General features: G+C 41.5%; 1 protein-coding gene across 1 annotated transcript in view; it reads right to left on the reverse strand.

Annotated features, from left to right (window-relative positions):
* Positions 1–1,505: 1,505 nt before the first annotated feature.
* Positions 1,506–19,655, reverse strand: part of DPT (dermatopontin) — a 26,750-nt gene continuing 8,600 nt past the window's right edge. The window contains exons 2-4 of the mRNA XM_009638531.2: positions 17,946–18,071; positions 6,703–6,810; positions 1,506–1,572 (exon numbers count right to left, since the gene is read on the reverse strand). Coding sequence (XP_009636826.1) covers positions 1,506–1,572; positions 6,703–6,810; positions 17,946–18,071 — 301 coding nt within the window. The remainder of the gene's footprint in view (positions 1,573–6,702; positions 6,811–17,945; positions 18,072–19,655) is intronic.

Raw genomic sequence — 19,655 nt, forward strand, 5'->3', positions numbered from 1 at the left:
TCTTGATTTCTCCTTCCCACTGTTACTTACATGTCTCATGTGGCTCAACTGGGTCTCGCAGAAATTCCCTAGTCACTGTCATGGTTTCTGAGAATGACAGAGGGTTTCTTTGTGTGCAAATCAATAAGCTAGTGTAAGTAAAAACAAGAAAGAACAAGGCTACAGCAATGCAAAACCTATTATTCTTTTATTGGACAAATATAGTTTTAATGCTCACACTTGAGGGTATACTAGTAAATATGTTAAAAATGCTCAGAACATGGAAACTGACTGGCTGACACCACTGTTTCCTATGAAGCTTCACAACCTTAAATTGGTACAGGGGGTCGTCATGGCCCTTGAGCCAGCACTGCCGAAGCCACTGCTAAGTTTTCCATTGACTTCATCAGCTAAGAAACTGAGCCCTAAATGCTGGTTTCTTCAAGAGCAAAAATCCTACCTCAGATCTTCCTGGAAGAGATCAATAGTCTTTCTTGTTGAATTACAGCTGCACAAGTGCTGTGCAGTCTTGAAACATGGCCAGCTTATCCTTAACAAGGAAGGAGATCTGCAAGTTGGAGGGACTGAGGTCACCTATGTCATCAGTTTTATTTGTCTATCCTAAGCCAAGAATATATTACCAAGGGCAGATGGATGTTGTACAGGCACCAATAGTGGAAACCCAATCCACCTGAAAAGTAGACTCCTGACAAGTGCAGTGTTCCTATTTAGTGAGAGTGCGAGTGGCCTGACCTACTCCTGGGTTTGCCCAGAGCAGAGCTCCTGGCTAGTTGTGTCATTAGAGACTTTTAAGACAACATAAAAGAGACTCTCAGTAAAGCTGGGTTAGGCTTCTGTTTTTATTGATGGATCTACTCTCATTTTAATCAGGTATTGACATCTTCCAGTGATGTAAATACCTGGAATTCCCCTGTGCAGGCAGAGCTTTGCTGCCATGGAGTTATGCTGAGGGCTGTAACAGGTAACGCCAGATGCAGTATGTCAGAGACCTCCCGATGCCGCTTTCAGCTACTAAACACTGAGAAGCTGGTAGGGATCACTGGGTTGGTTCCATGTACAAAGTAGAGACAGGGAAGTCTAGTGGATGTTGGAAAGCTTATAGTGTGTTTCCACCTCATTTGGAGTGACTTGTGCTGGGAAGCAATTTATACAAAGGTGCTATGTGAAAGAAGGTTGTATGTGTTCAGAATGGCTATATGTATATATAAAAAAGGTAACTGCATACGCCGTAGACTTGTGTATCATAAATGTGTATGTCATAAGCAATTTTAGTTGGGGGATACAACTGCTGGTGCAGCTTGAAAGAAACCTCCAAAATCGCTGTTGCAAGCACGTGGGCTGGCAATTTATTTAATAGCTCCAGAGGGAAAGAATTGTATCTTCAGCAGACAGCTGATGAGTCTTGGCACTTTTTTTGTGAGCCTGATTGCCCTTCTCCTGTAATCACTGACCCTCATCCCACCCTGTCCATCCCCAAGCTTTCCAAGTTGGGTACACTAAATTTTTTAAACATTTTGAAACGGGCAGTCATACTCTGTCATCCTGCAGACAATGAATTTCCACTGACGATCCCTGCATGGAAGAGAGACAAGAGAGTGATATTAGTGAACCAGAACTGCAGACCATAAGACTATACAAGTAAGAATAATTTTACACCAGGTATTGTAGCAATAAAAACATGTGTCTGCCATGAGCTGACTTTCCTCTGAGTGCTTTGTGGTTTTATGGGCTGGAAGTAGATTAAATAAGTCTGATAGTTATAATTTCTTCACAGTCCCTTACAAGGTAAGCAATTTAGCTCTCTGAATAATTAGGTCTCTGAGTATCCTGCAGAAGACAATGCCTCTTGATGGAGATCAATCCTGAATTAACTTTAAATCAAGTGACCAAGAGGGAAAGGATGGTTCTGTCAAAAGTTATTGTCATGTGATTTATTGCTCAGGAATGTGTACAAAGTAAAATATGTGGGTGATTTTCAAGCCATTTCTATGTAGGGAGTTATCCACACAGCAAAATTCACTTTTTTTTTTTTTTTTTTCTTTCCACTACTAGTTCTTCTAGCTGGTGTCCTTTATTAAAGATGTGAAGGAATCAATAGTGAGAAGAATTAAATTAACTTATCTCCACAAGTCACATGTGACTTCTAATGTTTATGAGTTTAAGGAGAGTTTATGCCCTCCCTGGTTTGTGAGTAATTGGGTGTCTGTATTCCCCCTCAGGAGAGTGATACGATACCTACTAACAATTTTTAGTAGGAAGCATGGCTGGAGCAGCAGGATTCAATGGTGGAGGCCAGTGATTTAGTGTCCAATAGCTGCAACAGGCTGCAAATTTCCACCTTAGCTTATTGTGCGTTAAATTTTCCCCTGACAAAAAGGCATGAGTTCAGAAGACCAAATACTGTCTTGCTGTGGAGCAAATGTTCAGTTTAGGCTGCTTGGTACTGGCTAACAGGAGTTTCGATCTCAAGTACGGTGCTTGCAGATGGCAACTGTCATTTATATTGGGAATGGGTAGCACTCCAAGAGGTTTCTGAAAGTCTGGATTCTGCTAATAGTTATCTCCTAAAACCTGGGGCGCAGGACAGGTAACGCTGCTGGAGTGGTTCAACAGGAGCTTGCTTTACAAGACCCCTGCACAGTCCTGGTTTTCTGGTGGCCAGCTCCAAATAATGAGGAAACTGGTGCCGAACCTGCTGCCTCTCAGGGATGTGCTGAGACATATGAGCCCAGATTTTGGTATTAACTGTTCCTATATGGTTTCATTGACTGAGTGACTCTATCATGGAATAAGATTAATTGGAAGCTTAAGATCTGTGTAGGTATAAAGCGTCTTATTTCAGCTTTCATTAACTGAGGCTTCTGAATTGGAAATTTACTATGCTACTTCACCAGTTTATGCTGAGCGTCGCTTGGAACTGGGTCTGTCTCATACTCATCAGCAAGTCTCCATTTAGTTATATAGTGTTTATTTTTGGTTTTATTTAGGCCTTTTCTAGATGGTTTTTAATTGTAACTGCCTCATAAAACTATTCATGAAATGCAAGATTCATTTTTAGGTTTATTTTAGGAAGTCCTCATTTGGACTATGTGCATGCTCTTCAAAGAGAGTTGTTACTCTTTTGGTCACTGAGCTACCCAGAGAGACCAAAATGACTCATATGCAGATATGGGTTATACGGGTCAAAATTAAGATCTGCTAAACTAGCAACCGTTGTCAGAGAGACTTTTAGCTCAAAAGCTGAGGTCAAATCATTTTTCTAAAAAGAGATACTGTAAAGTTAAAAGTCAAGTTCTTTAAAATAAATGTATTCTAGTTACCTGAATTAATAACATGCTTTAAAATATTAGAACAGAATTATTTCTGAAGTTGTAACTTAAGCTTGAACTTGCAGATACTTTAGCATATATGCACATGGTCGATGGCAAATAGGCTTATCCAGTTAGTGTCTTAATTTATCTTTTTTTGCATTACTTGTGTTTGAAGTTAAGCATGTACATCCAACTTTTCTGGATGCAGGCAATTACTTTGTACCATTGGTGCTGTGTGTTTAATTCAATAGTTATCAGCCTGTTTCAATTTGTAAATCCCTTACAAGTTTTCCAGCGCGGGTGCAGATCCCATCAGGAATTGCCCTATCGGGAATACTCTAGAATATATATGAACTTGCCTTTGCAGATTCTTAACACCAGTTTATACGTGTGTGTCCCCCAAATTGCTAATTTCATGCATTTTCCTTGGCTTGGGGAGTCAATATTGAATTGTCACTTTTACTCTCCAGCTGTCATGTGCTGTCAGACTTCAATTTTTGATGCTACAGAGAAAATATCTTTTATCCCCAAATATTGCCAAATAATCTGTTTCCAATTCAGTTAAAAAATCCTATGAATTCCTATTCATATTGAGTTTGACAAAATCCTCTTTCTTAGGTCATATGAAACTTGTTAGGGACCTAAAATACCCCATAATTTAGCTCAGCTGAGCTTGGTAGATATCCAGCTTGTCCAGGCCTTTCAGATGTACTTACTGCTGGGGTATCTGGGTGTTGATCTGTCTTTCAGTGATGATATCTGAGCAGTTAAGAAATTACCAGCTATTCAGATCACCCAGATAAATGGGGCAGAGAACACTTTTGTAAAAGAAATGAGCTTATGACAGTCTGCATGTGCTATTTTTGTACAACGCAGCAAAGGGCAAGCTGTGGCACCAACAAGCATGTCTGGTAATCCCCACCTCCCCTGTCCAAGCTACTCGCTGCAGGCTGGGCTGCAAATAGCCAATTTTTTTCTCCTTGTGACCCATTTAAAATGGGACTGAAAAATGTAAATATTACCGCTTCTAAAATCTGTTCTCCACAGATGAGCACTTAAAACATCTGATGATAAACAGCAACCCCTTCTTTCATTCCTGATACACAGGCATGGAAGCCCACAGAGTGTGATTACAGAAGGGGAGGTGGGGATACCACCTTTCTAAACTTTCTACAGCTTTTGCCAGAGGCATCACGTTCTCTCTCAAATACCTACACATCAGCAGTGACCCCAGTGATACAATCTCTTAGGGAGTAGGAAGGGAGATATGATTTCTGCAAGTTTATTCAAAAAGTCTAAAAATATCTAACTGTGTGATGTGATTAAGAAAGCTTAAACTAAAATACCTTCAAAGGCTTTTTTTGTGTCTCTCATTAGCTCAAGAATATTGCCCATCATGGGCTAAATAGTATGGACACAGTTTTAACGTGCTTGAAAATGAAAAGCCGTCTCAAAATCTCCAGCATGTTTACACAGACAAGCTGCAAGTGTGCATGCTGCTAGCAGCCTGGGACTGGGCATAGCTTTTTTTTCCTCCTATGCTGCCTCAACCATCTACAAAGAACCATTTAGGATGACAAACTTTGCTGACTTTTGCAAGTATATCGCTCAGGAGAGTTACTGCATGAATCTGAATTATGAACTGGTATAGCAGGAATTTTTTTGTGTTTCTTATGTGAGGCAATGCAAGTTGTTTTTAGTCATTCTGGAAGCTGGGGGCCAGAAAGTCCACTGGCACAGAAAAGCTTGCTAGATTGCAATTCATAAAATGTTTTCTCTGTGGTTTTCACCTGCTACTGTTCCAGGTTCATCTGTGGTGTCACAGCAGTGGTAGGACAGAGGTGTCGGTGGCTTCTTCCCTTTCCAGGTCTCATAACCTGTGAAGACCTGTACTCCCAGTGTACATACCTGTGATGCTGCCTCCACTCCTGGCCAGTCCCCCCACTGCCACCCCATTCTGAAGGCTGTGCTAAGCCTTCCACTGTGACAGATAGAAATCTGCTCTCAGGCATCGGTTACCTCAACAGCTCGGTTTTCCAGGCTTGTCCTTCTGATTCCTGACTTTACCCTGGTCCACATCTGATAGAGGCTGGAATCCAGCTGCAAGGGAGCACACTGTCTGCATTATCTCCCCTACTCTGTACTCTCTGCCATGGCCATGAGGAACAAGGATTAAGAATAGCACTGGGGAATATTTAAGAGAAAAAACGCAGAACAGGAATGTCCCTTGCAACTTTGTGAATTCTTTATCCAAAGGGATAAATAGATACTTTTTTGTCAATTAACTGTGTAAGTTATGCTTCTGCTCATAGGAACAATTTGCAGACATGGCTTGCATTTATTAATAAACAGGCTAATGAATTTTAGCCAGAAAATTGCAGTTATGGACCTGCAGCAGTAGCAGTCTGACTGTGTTATTGTTTCTGGAAAGGTCGTGTTATTTTAGGTAACCCGGTAGCTGAGGGAATCCCTAGTGAAGTCTGGCAAGCTGAGAGCATCATAGTGACAAAAGCACCTCAGCTTCTTTGAGTGTTATTAGAGACAGCTTGAAATGTTGGTGTGTTTAAACTCCTTCATCTCTCTTCTCTCCCACCTTTTCCTGTAGCCAGTCTTGGCAATGATAGGCCAGTGCAGCATACCTTGCCTTGCTGTCTGTGCTGTGTTTGATAACAAATGCTGTATTATACTGGGCTGAGGTGCCTGATAAAACACATCAGCAAAGAAATAACTCACAGTTGATGTATTAGAGGTCAGCTCGAGAGGAAAGAATCAAGAGCCAACAACAATTTCACTAGCCATAGGGCCTTATAGGGCCTGGTCAAGTAATGATGAGGACTGATCAGGAAAAATTAGTGAACTAATTTTCTAAAAAGGGATCGATGTGCACTTCATTGCCTTAATTCCCAGTGTGGCCTCAAATCTGTTAGAATTGTGTTGCAATGGATTGGGCAGTTTACAGTATTCAGATTGCAGCTTGTATCTTTGCATGCTGGCAGATTCTCCACTGCTCAACAAAGAAAAGGGGGCCAAAATAAGTCCTTTATCCCCCGAAAGAGGGAAGTTTCACACTGAGATTTTACTGGGTTAGATAAGAGATGATCTAACTAGAGGTAGGTGAGAAGCAATACTGAAGATCTGTTAAGCTTTGTGGAGTTCAGATTTAGGTAAGCCGACCATTGCTATATTTTTCACTACTCGGATGGACATGGCAGATGATCCCCTTGTGCTTGAAGATGCCCTTTTCCTGCTACATCACCCTGGACAATTACCCACATGCATACTGAACTTTCATCCTCAGAAGTACTAGCCTGATATGCTGAGTACCACAGCAGATGATGTGTAGCACTGTTTGTTCTTTTTTATTTTCTAGTGAAACAGATGAAAAGCAAACCTGTCCACAGCAGAGAAAGTTGTGGTTGCCCCACGGATGTAATGGTCATAAGTGTACATCATCATGTCCATATCTTCTCCATAGTGTCCCGGATATTCTGTTGTTAACCTTTACATTAAGGAAAAAGAAGATAAAATAATTTACCATCTTATAGAAAAGTCCTGCTGACTGAATGCAACTCACATAGTAGATTTTTCCTGTTTCTTTGAAAGTTCTTGTTTCTTAATAGCGCCACAAGACGCAGTCTCACCTGTAAGACTGCATTTCTCTTCTATGCAACTAATTCATATAGCTATTTGAATAAATTTCAGTAAGCTTAGAACTGTTATGAGTAAGTTGGAGTATTATATATATATATACATCTGCAGTTCTGGGATAAAAGCAGCCTGGACAAGAATGTAAAGCTTGTCTACTACTTACGTCTTTATTGTGGGATTTGCTCTGGCCTCTTGTCAGTCTGTTTGGTTTGCTGCTGTAGAGTTCTGTAAATGTTGCCAAGTCAAATAGCTACAAGCATTTATCCATTTATGAATTATATTAAATGAATGCAGCAATTAATCCATTTCTCTTTGTTCTTTCCACTTTCCGCCTAGTTTATAATGTAAAAATAATTGGCCTGGACAATATTTGTGCAGTGTGTTTTATCTAAGAAGCTCAAAGCACTTCTGCACTTGTTAATCAAATTATGGTTACTGCTTCCCTGGGAAATAGGCAAGTAGCACTGTACTTGGCTTTACAGACATTTTAGAGATAATGAACAGATGCAGGAAGGGGCTGGGACGTTGACCAGTACTTTATGTCAACATTATGTTAGAGGTCAGGAATGGAAACCTGGCACTCAATCTTTCCCTGTATGACACCATTTTATGTGGGAGTTGCTAGTGGGGTCGTGTCAGCTTCACTCACTCCAAAGCAGCATAGAGAAGAATCGGGTTCCCTGTAAGGGAGATGCTGTCCCGGTGGAGATGAGCAGCCCAGCTCCTATTAAGACTAACAGGGTTAAGATGCCTTTACAGAAATCCTGACAACCATTTTTCTGGCTTAGTTCATCCCAGTAGCAGTACTTGAATGATGCTTGAAGGTGATATGAGCACACCCCAGCCAAACACTCATGTGCATGTTTACATTTTGTTAAATCCATGGGGTCTGAGCCCAAGCTCAAATATTGTACTCACTAGGAATATAATTATTGGGGTGGTTTTAAGTTTTTATAGTGAGACACTTTGAGGTTATTTGAAGCCCAAACTGGTAATTGTTGGAATATGCAGAAACTGAAAGTTTACCTGAAAACTGAGGGACTCTGGATTATTAGGCCGCTTTCTCCTAGAGCTACTTACTATAACAAAAACCCCTCTGAAATTGCCACCACTCTCTGTGTATTTTAAAAGTATTTTTGATTACTTCGTTTACCCTTCGTTCTTACGCTGTTTGCATCTTCCTTGTAAAGCAGGTGTCACTTAATTCCAGGTCATTTTCAGCTTTTGAAAATGAAAGAAAAACATCATTCAGTTGGAATATGATTCCTAACAAATCATTATTCCTTGGCAGATGGAAAACGGGACTGAGTGTGAAACTCAAGCATGGCCTTATAAGATACCTAAGTCTCAACAGTCAACTTTTTTGAACATAATCCTGTTCTTGTGCCTCCTGCCCTGTGGCCATGGCATTCATCAAACAAATTAGTAATTGTAGTACGAAAACACCCCTGCCCAACTGGCTTTGGGAGGCAGAAGATCAGGCCTGGTCACAACGTCCATTGTGAGAGCTCTCACGAAGGGCCCATGGATTCGCAGAGCCTTTGCAGTGCTGTGCTGTTGATAAGAAATGAAGAGCAGTTTTTCACTGATCATGCAGACAGCTGCTGCAGGCTAAGAAAAAATAGAAGAAACCGTGTACACTGGCAATTGCTAGGGTGGATAAATGGGTGGAGTCATCACTGTGCTCTGCAAGTGAGAAAATCAGAGCCACAGGTTTCAGTCTAGCCCTCATGAAAATCCAAAGTGAGACCGTTAGGGATTTTAAGGGAATTGGCCCTTACCTAGACAAAGAGAATAAATACAAATATTACAAAAAGCTGTTTCTCATGCTTCTCACTGGTTAGCTGGCGTTTTTTCCTAGACCAAAGTTCATAACCTGAATGTGTTTCTGTCAAACCATGGCAAACCTAATTTACCTGTTACTTTGATTGAAGACTGATGTTATCATTTTTGCTTTCAGGACATCTCTCCTTGTGCTCCCAAATATATATTTACTTGTCAGTGTCAGACAGTTTGCAACTCAGATTTGAGTAATTTTTTACCTAGACAATCTATGACTTGAATCTCTAATACACCTCTATGGCCCCATAGAAGAACCTTAACCTGAGCATAAGTTGGTTCTTTGGTACAGCCAACTTGCTGAAAGCCCTCCAGTTTACAGAGAGATTCTTTCGGGCCCCTGCAGTCCAGGCCCAGAGCTGTAATGAGAGCTAGAGCATACTACAAAAAGCCTGACCTCTACTGCCTAGTCTTTTATCCATTTTCTTTACACAGAAATCAAGGCCTTGAGGAGGACTTATTTTGCATGCCTGAGTCTCCCACCAGTGAAGCCATCGATCTGAATCTGGGAACTTGAGAGTATTTCTGCATCCATAGCCAGAGGCCAAGAGAAACTGGGGCTACATCTATGCTAGTAAAGTAAACAACACCAGAGAATGTTTCTGGGCACTATAACTCAATTGCCTAGACATGTAAATTATTAGAACAATCTCTGGGACAGTTTTAGCCCAGACCAACTAGCACAGTCTCAGCAGATACCTCAAAGACACAGATTGTGAGTTAGCCCATGGTAGGTACCATTCCTAACAGGCAGAATGCGGACACCCTGTTTTGGAGGGTTAGAAAATTTAATAGCGTGGCTCCTTTGCTAGAGGAAAGTCCCAGTATTTAGTTTACTAATTTGTAGCCTGAGTATCTGATAGAGCATCTTCAAAGATTCCTGGGTCACAGCAGTTTTTTAAAATACATGGTATGAAGACCACCTATGGACCAGGATTTCATTTCACATTTCCCCTATCAACTCCATGTTTTGGGGCATTTTGGGCTATTATTATGTGAAAACACTAAGGCGTGTGTTTATATATGTTCCTCCAAATGTGTTTCATAACATCTGTTTGGCATTCAGCAAGGAAAATGTTCTGTAATCTTGACCAGCACTATGTGCTGGGCAGACGAGACTGTGCAAAACACAAGGTTAAAAAGCTGCTTTCAGCCCTACACAGAGACAGAACTGAGAGTCAGTTCTTTGAACTTGTTTCATGAGCCTTTCAGCTGAAAAGTAAATCTGATTACAAGCTCCCGAATTACTGTGAAGGGTCTCACAGACCTTTTGCAGAAGCAGGCAGTATTATTCTGAAGTGAATGGATGCAGTAGGGAGCCTTCATTTTAGCTTCCCTCTCTTTTCTTTCTGCCTGCTGTTATCTCCCTCTTCCTCTCTACTAACTACTTCACGTTACCACTCAGCCTCTTAAGGCTCCTCTGCTAAGAAACAATCGAAAAGCAAATATATGCAACTACCAAAAGTAAATTATATGGAGACGAACTGCTCTGAAATTTGTCTTGTTACATAGACAGATGCCTACTGACTCCTTTTGTTCTGGAGAGGAAAATTATAACTGGTGCTATGACAACAATTTTCAACCACTTTGGTCTGTGTGGTCTGCCTGTCTAATTCAGTTCTCTCTGACATTTGCTGTACTCATTTATGAAACTGTTCCCTTAAGGCCATGTGTCTCAAGGTCATCTGGATTACATTGTACCCTTTAGAAGGATATGCAATTGATTGCCCATTTAGCAGGGCTCTGTGGTGTCACCCAGCCCTTCTCTGTTAGCCCCATTTTTGGAATCCTGGGGATAAGTCACACAAAATATATCTGTGTTGAGAGATGTGCCAGTGTTTAATGCATAGGGATATTCTATACATGATTTTCTTGTCATGGAAGGGAGAACGGTCATTTAACTCAGCCATTAAGGCTCTTCTCAAAGTGGTCTGCCTGGCACAGGACAGTGGTTGCCTCAGCATTTGTTGTAGCTTGGTGTGTAACCTTATTATCAAGTACTCACAACGGAAAATATTAAGTGTTTCACTCCCTAATGCATATCGACTGCATATCAACTGTGAACCACCTACCAGGGTCCTACAGACAGGAAATGTATTTACAAATGTGGTAGCATTTGTAAGCCACGTCTGGCAGTGTATGGTTTATACCTGAGAGGAGTCATGAAACAAGTGAGAGACTCCTTTTGTCCTAGTTGGTGAGGGTTTGCCTGCCCATGGGAGTCTGGACTCCCAAGGAGTCCAAGCCCAAGGACAAGACATATTTGGGAAGAGCCATCCACAACAACCTGCATGCGGGCCCTGTAAGCACTTCTGGCATTGACCTCTTTAGCGACAAAAACTGGGCTAGAGGAGCAGCAAGAAGCTTGGGAATTGCCAAATGCGGAGACAAAGTTGATGCTGCTGTTTGGGGTGATCTAAGGCCTCTAGGACCAAGCTGTGGTGCTTGTGGTGTCTGAGAGAGTACATGAAGAAAAGCCCTAGAAGAGAGGCTTGCAAAGCAGCTGTGAGAAGATCTCTCTTACACTGATCGTGGGATCTAGGCGCTGGTGCCAAACGAACCCTGAAGAGGTAGAGGAGCTGTGTAGGGGCTAGCAGGGTGCATTTAGTGGGTTTATTTACTAAACCCAGATATTCACATAGGTGTTAAGTTTGTGGAAGGACTCCTAGGGGAGAAAATAGTAATATGAGACCTTTAGCAAGTGGTAGTCTTTTCAATCCTTATGACCGATTTGCAAGAATTAATACAGAAAACAGAGGGATTCTACTTCAGCTTTGCAAATCCACTTCAGGTTAGTATCATGTATGATGTTTGGACACAAGAGACTTGAGTACTAGTGGCATTGTCAAGAGAGGAGAAAGCAGGTAATTCTATGTTAAAGACTGGCAAAAAAAAAGGTTATGCGAAGGGATGTAAGTGGTGTGGCACGTGTGGAAAACCTGACAGAAAAAGGTATTTTTGTAATGGGGTTTTTACCTGGGATAGAGTTGATGTGGGATGGTTTATCTTCTGACTGGTTTGCGTGACCCCCCCTATCCCCACGTTTTTCTAATGTACTTTACTATAATCCTATAAATCTTGCTCAGGGCAAGAAATGTATTGAAAAAAGGCATTAAATCTTCAATGGCATTACTGTTGTTATTATTTTAGTCTGAATGTAGTAATGCTGTTTATTTTCCATTGTGAAGAATTGCTATGTTAGAGATTAATAGAAAACACAGAATTACTCATTTAGCACTGAGGAGAATGCTTTGTACTAATCTACCCTGATCCCTAGCACTCTTTTAATGATTGACTTCAGAAATAGTTATCGTCATCCTATTTTTTTACCCATAAGAAGTTCGAGTCACACCAATGGCCTTATTGGTATTGTACAGCCCGCCTCTTAGGGAAGTAAATGGGAACTGTTGGTATGCCTTGCCTTCAGATAGCAAGCAGACAAAAGAAATGAGTCTTTTAAAATATCGAAGACAGTCAGCAGTAAAGCTTATGGTTTCCTGCTCCAACTGTTGGATATACTTATTCCCTGCTAGTAAGTACGTTGTTTCAGAGTGCATTACACTTTTCAATTCTTGTGCAACTACAGTGCTAACAAGATGGATGGCTCCTCTTTAACCTTCATTTTCCTCTTCACTGCTGAACTCTTCCTCTAACGATGCCACAGCCAAAAGAAGGAGCTGTTCCATTTCAAGAGGGAAACATAAACTTTGTCATTAACCTTCTGGCCTTTGCGGACAAGGAGTGTCCCCTGAATGGCCTTACTGTTTCAGATGTTATTTACAAGTGCTTCAAGAGTATGGCTCTCCTAAGGGAGAATTTTGCTTCAAGTGCCGTGAGCCTGCATGTTACATTCAGTGAACATGGGAATTATATGCCTCTCTAATCAGTTCCAATTCTTCCTCCAGCTGGAAGACAGCGGGTATCCCCTTTTAAAAAGCATACTGTGCTGAAAAGCCAAAGGTGGCCTTAGTGAACTGTCTACAGAAATTCCTGCCAATGCTCCCAGTATAAATCCCAGATTGTTGGGCTGTCAGGGAACTAGAGGTGTCCTGGAGCTGCTCTAGAGATGAGAAGTTTTCTTATGTGGCCATGACATGTGCGTTTCTGTATTGAGTTCAGGCTCCAGGCTCTGAGATCATTGATTCACCTAGACTCATCACTGCCCTTCTGTTTCCACTCTGTTGTAGTGAAAACCATAAACTCTCACAGGACTGAGGAGCCATGGGGCCAACACAGTGGGACCACGGTTCTTCTTGGAGGCCTACATGAGCTAGTGCTATACAGATACAAGCAGCAGCAGAGAGCTCAGGGCATCTTATGCCTGTTCCTCAAGGAAGACGTGCCTGAAATAACATTAGCCAGCTTTCCAATATTAAGCAAATGTGTTTCTCCTAAGATGTCTCTGGAAGATGGTCCCGGAGATTGAACTGTAAGGTGGTATTTGCTGGGATATAAAAAAAAAATCAGTTAAATACCTTTTTTTTTTTAAAAAAAAAAAAAAAAAAAGATAGGAGGGGAATTGGGTTGCCCAGAAGTGCATGTTTCCGCCACATCTATTCTGAGTTCACCTCCTGGATTTATACTTGTGCTGTTGGTAATCTGTGAGGAACCTGTATAGGATTTCATCAGTTTCAGTATGGCTTTGGTGGCAGATTGAGTCAAGAAAACAAATAAGTTTTTTGAGCCCCACACCTCTTGGGAAATGTAATTGTTGCCTGGACAATGTCACTGCGACAGAGAGCAGCCACAGCTCCAGACAGAACTTCTGGCACTTGGACTGTTGGTTGTTTGGAGAGGGGAAACAGTCATAAACAGTCTGTGCAGACTTGGGACTGCTCTGTGACATGTGTTTGCTTTTGAGAGTACGGAGTCAAGCTTTCAATTTCCTGGCAAAGAGAAAAATCTGAGCTCTAATGGGACCGCTTAATAACACTGTCTCTGCATCTGCGATGGATTTGCTCCCTTTATGGTTTGAATCAGCACACAGTTTATTTCACTGTGGTAGCATTCCCCAGCCAGGTAAAATAATGGGAGCTTTTCTGCCTCCTGTGAGGAATGTTAATTATTTTCAGTATGTTTAAAATGTGCAGAATCCATGACAAAACTTGGCATGGTGAGGAAGGAAAGTACTTGTAAAAAAAATTTAAAATAGCAAGTGCAAAACTATAAGACTGGAAAAGAGTAGTATATTTATTTTCAGGATGGGCTTACTGTACAGGTAAACTGGGAATTAATGATGAGAAGATGAGCTGTGAAACAGAACTTCTGGGCTCTAAGAGGAAGGATATAGATGCTACCAAGCAAAGTCCTCAAGCATGTATTTTGCCTTAACTATATTCTTAACTTAAGCAGTGTTTAAATGGGGGTTTCAGTCAACATGATGGTGTCATAAATTAGTATTCCAGTAAGTATTAGCAGGACTCAGAAAACACAGGAACGTTCCAGCTGTAAAAAACAGGTCAAATTCTAACAAACCATTTGCATGGCTCATATACATGGGGAAAACCTGTCTTTATTCATTGCAGGGAAGACCAGCTCACTTCAAGAGGAATGTAGTCCTGAAGAAGAAGAGCCAAGAGAAACCATGTATAAGGATCAGCTGTCTTACTGCTTTTATATTTGCCAGAGAGCCCTGTACGGAGACAGCTGGAAGAGGAAGGGATCAGATACCCAAGGTGAGAGCTAATTTAAACCAAAGAGTTTTGTCACGCCTCAGTATTGTCAGTTTTCTTAAAAATGCCTTTCTGCCCATACTTGGTTTCATAACGAAGGATTCATTGCACATTAAAATTCAGAGCTGCTGAGAAATTCTGCAGTGTTGCTTGTCTTTGAATATGGATTTTCCTGTGTGTCATGCATGATCCATGAGGCACAACAGTCATTACATATTTTCCTGGCATTACTTTTCCACATAGTCATATACTAATAGATGCCTTTGCATGAAATGAAACTGCTTCAACCAAGAAATAGGAGCCAGCAGCATGTTGATAGCCATTTCTCCACAGACAGTTTATTGACAGCTGGTTTCTGGAACAGAATGGATACCATTATAGGTTGAGGCAGAAACTGTAATAAATAATAATACTGTATACACACACACATTTTTATTGTGCCTTATATGCATATACATTTTGAGGTCCTACCCGTGGTAGCCCAGAACTGCTTTGCAAGTTGTTTGGAAGACACATTCTCTCTGTCAAATGCATCTTAAACAGAGTGCAAGATACAGACCAGAAGTGTGATGTGTGAACAAGGTTTTGTGACAATAACTTGGAAATTATGATGGAAGGGAAGTTGTGAGTGAGATCTTCTGGGCTTAGGAAATGGGAAGCTTAGTTGCTGTACACTGAAGTTTAACAATTTAGACAAGTCACACCTGTAGTAGTAAAAGTGGGTCCAAAGCATGGAGTTTCGCACTACCACATGGCAGTTCATGTTGTTTATATGTTAGCATAATAACTAGCACGCTCCCAGACACTGTCTAGGCAGGGTAAAGGGAATAAAACGGAAAAGAAAGACAGACAAAAGGCAGAAGACCACTGTTCTGGAAAGGAGAGTTTAGCTGCGTGGTGTGGGCCCTTGAGCAGAGCACTCCTATTTTGGATCACAGGAAGGGAAGGGAAGGGACCTCATGAGGTCTCTGGTACAGCCCCCTGCTCAAAGCAGGGTCAGCCATGAAGTCAGACCAGGCTGCTCAGGGCTTGAAAAAAATCAGAAGAAATATATTGTAAGGAGGCACTTCAAGAGAGTAAGGTCCAACAAGGTGCTCAGTCAGGTCTTGAAAACCTCCAAGGATGGAGCATCCACAGCTTCACCAGGTGACCTGCTCTACTATCTCACTCTCCTCCTAGAGGAAAAGGTTTTCTTTATTTCCCGCTGAACAGCAGTCCTGCTCTCAAGTGTATCAGCTGTTCCCCCCAGTTTGGTGTCATATGCAAACTTGGCAAGAGTGTGCTCTGTTGCCTCCTGAAGGTCATTGATAAAGATGTTAAGCAGGATGGGTTGCAGGGTAGACCATTAGTTACAGTGCTGTGCTCGTAATGGGCACCCAGGCAGGGTATCACCCTTTAACCACTACCCTCTGAGCCTGTTAAACCACCTACTCATCTAGTTGTCTGTCCATCCAGACCATAACATCGTAATTTGGCTAACTGTATGTAGAAAGAGCTTGTATCTACCTTGCTAACTCCAAAGGCAGAATGAGAGCTTGAAAAAAATAGGAAGAAATATATTGTAAGGAAGCACTTCAAGAGAGTAAGGTCCAACAAAGCTCTCAAGTAGAAGAAACTGTATGAGAGACTGTCCAGTATGAGAGTGGGTATGGAAGTGTCAAGATAGGCCAGTAGCTTGAACAGAACAAACTGGGCTCCAGATGGAGTGACTGCACCTGGTAATACAGGGTACAAAATGGTTTTATAATGAGCCCATAATCACAAACTATGCACCAGAAGCTTTTCACAAGCCCGGTGGCAGGTCTTCCCAGAGGTTTTACGGCTCTCCCCTCCTAGAAGAACATGAGCGCATGGGATTTCTACCCTACTTAGAGGGAGAAACGTTTCACCTGCCTTTGAAATGCTGCCTTTTCTGCATGGAAAGACAGTAGCAGCTGAGCTGCATAAGGCATTCCTTTCCCAGCATAAAAAATGGAGTGTTGTCACTGTTGGAAATAGAAGGGCAGTACAGGAGTCTGTGTGCAGCTGGGATGGAAATGCAAGTCTCCTTCCATCAGTAACCCCAAACATTTACATTAGGATTTGCATTACTCTGAATGCCAATTTGCAAGGCAGAGACAAAGCTGTTCCCAGTTGTCAAGACGACGTCTGAGGGAAGCAGAACTGTCAACAACAAAAGAGGTCAGAGAAGATTTCTGTTGTCTCTCTGAAAATACATGCAATATTAGAGGAGTAAGAGAGATTGGAAGAACTGCTTAAAAGTTAGAGTGAGTTTCCCTCGGAGGGAAGAGCCTGGGCAGGTATGTAAATAAACCCCCAGGCAGAGAACATCCATAGGCATTGTAGGCTGGAAAGGGGGCAGAAGAATGTTCAAAGACTTTGTTCCAGAGTTTCTGTAATTTAAGATATTTAAAAATAATAATAAAATAACATTTCTTTTCCTCTTGGCTGCAAGGAGACTGAAGGATGCAAAGTAGGGCACTGCTGTTGTGTTTGGCCAGTAGCCAGCCAGACAAGAAAGACCAACAGGCATGTAAACAGTTTGTGTGCATCTCAATAGGAAGTTTACTTCAAAGCTGAGTTCTGGAAACAGAAATTCAAGCTTAGATTTTTTTCCCCCCTATTTTCTTCTTTTTTTTTTTTTTAAAAAAAAATGTTCAGGCGAGTTATTCTTTGTGTCAGTGAGAATAGCTGGGTTAATAGCCCTGGAGTGTAAAATCATGAGTTCTGTTACACTGAATGGACAGGAGCAATATGAGTTTTCTCTACACCGTCTGATACTGTGCTTCTGTCTCAATTTAGAGAAACCACACCTGGGGACATGGGGAAGCTCAGGATGTGTAGCTCATTTTTCCATAGCCTCTGTGAGGTTTCCAGCACCAGTTGTGATACTGTGTTGAGGTGAGGCCACCTTTTTTTTTTTAGATTTGGGCTATGATCAGTAGCTCATTTTGACTTTGGTCTTCAAACAGCCTTGAGAGAGGGAGAAAGCTGTACGCGCTACAAATACAAAAATGCCAAGTTGTCAGCCAGGAGATATTTTTTCTGAGGTAACTGGCAGTAAGTTCACTCCTGTAAGTCATTGTGGCACAATTGCATAGTGCAGAGATGCTCCTACTCCTGTAAATGCGCTGGATATAGAGTGGGAGCTGTATCACCACCTTTGAAATATCGTTCCATTTTGGAGACTTCTGACATGGTTTCCAGCATAGTTAGGCTGCTGCTGGTACCCAGACCTGTTCATTTAGGGCTAGCTACCGCATTGTGCTGTGCAGAGTGACTGTGCCCTCATTCTCTTCCCTTAGCTATGGATCCTGAAGAATCCTGTTGCCAGACTGGAAGTAACTTGCTTAGCCCCCTAAAACACAATTAACTTTTTCTCAGACAAGGTTTTTGGTGGGCCAGGTGGCCAAAGACATTTATAGGGACTGCTGGGGAAAAGAGGCTAACAGGTTTGGTTTCTGCTTGAACTCACCAGCATGAATATGGGCATCTCCGGCTGTAGCGGCAGCAGTAGAATTGCCATTCACGGTCAAGCACAGATGGAAAATACTGACTCTGGAAACCAGCCACCAGCCCATTGTTCGAGCAGGTTTGATACCTAAGAAAGAGGAGAAAGAACAGAACACATAAGGAAAACATGATATTAGATTCCCTGATGGTTTCAAGCATTTATGAAAACAACATTAAAAATTTGGATTCAGGGTGGAAGCTAAGGGTTTGGCTTTGTATTGAGAAGCAGTGTGTGCACTTGCTCTGAATTGAGTAACGATTTTGTATAAGGAAGCGGCTGTAGTTAACTAATAATGTCTTAACATTTATGTTGCACTTAAAACTATTTAAACTATTTTTAAGTATTTAATCATTCCAGTATGCTAATCAGGTGAGAAGATTGTTCTGGTGTTGACATTCTCAACTGTTTACAAATCATGAGGCTGACTTCAAATTAGTCCATTAATACTTTTATCATTGACTGTTGGTATTTGAGCATTTGGGATTCACTGGAGTAATTTTTTCAACTGCTTCTCTACAAAAAAAAAAGCTTTAGAAACTCTTTTATAAGAATTTCAGCAATTTCTTTTGTTTTATTTCTTTCTCAATTACCTGTCTCCAGGAGAAGGCACTCTTAATTCAAAACATTATAGGCTCGTGATGAAATCATGATTTGATAACAGTCACATGAGGAAAACTGAGACTCAGATGCTATGAAATTATAAGACTCACATAAATTTTATGACTGGATCCTCAAAAGAAAAATCTGCTGCTTCATGCTTTCTGTGTACTCAGGGATTGTGTCATACACATAAATCATTACCTTCAAGTAGAATAGACATGGTCTCTAAGCATGCATACCTATGCTTCTCTTTCTGCATACCATAAAAGAATCTGGACACTGAAACCCAAAATAATTCAAGTAATAATCAGTTTGAATAGCTTGCTGCTTGGAGACTAAAGACAAGGAGAGCGTGAAAACAGACAGCTCATTAACTCAGCTGTTGAGTGCTCGTTCTCTCAAGCACCCTCCTAGCCTCATTGTTTCCCTATTGGAGAAAATTATAGGAATTCAGTTTCTTCCATTTCCTTTTCTTTCTTTTTCCTTCATCAAGGAAAACCAGAAGCCTAGAGCTGTAGCAAACCTTCCTCATGATACCATAAAATCAAATACATTGATACATCCTAAAGACTCTTTCAGAAGTAACTTTATGATTAACAAATGCCAAAATTTTCCCCTAGTTTCATTCAGTGACCTCATAGTTTATTTTAATGAGCTCAGCGTTCCCAGAAGGGAAAACACACCATCTAGCAGGGTTTGGTGTTGGAAAGTCATTCACTTGTGCATACAGGTGTTAGCACTCGCAAAGCGTGAGGCTCACGTGTTTGTATGCAAAAGCAGAAGAACATACCAATTTGGCCAGCGCAGAGATGAATTCCTCTGCCTAACTTTCAGCCTCCTCTTCTGAAGCAGGGGTCTCTTCCCTATGTCCCTTCCACTGTCTTCTGTTGTTCAGACAAGATTATTTACATTTGTTTGTATCCCCGCATCTCCCACGTTGCTGGGGCCAGGCGTACTTGCTGAGCGTTGTGAGACTCTTCTGAGGACCTTCAGAGTTAAGCAATGATGGGGACTCTGAGTTGCTATGGTATCACACCGAGTAAGGCAGTTTGGCTCACACTCAGAGGATTT

Source organism: Egretta garzetta, unplaced genomic scaffold (assembly GCF_000687185.1).
Source record: "Egretta garzetta isolate BGI_Z169 unplaced genomic scaffold, ASM68718v1 scaffold465, whole genome shotgun sequence".
Taxonomy (NCBI): Eukaryota; Metazoa; Chordata; class Aves; order Pelecaniformes; family Ardeidae; genus Egretta; species Egretta garzetta.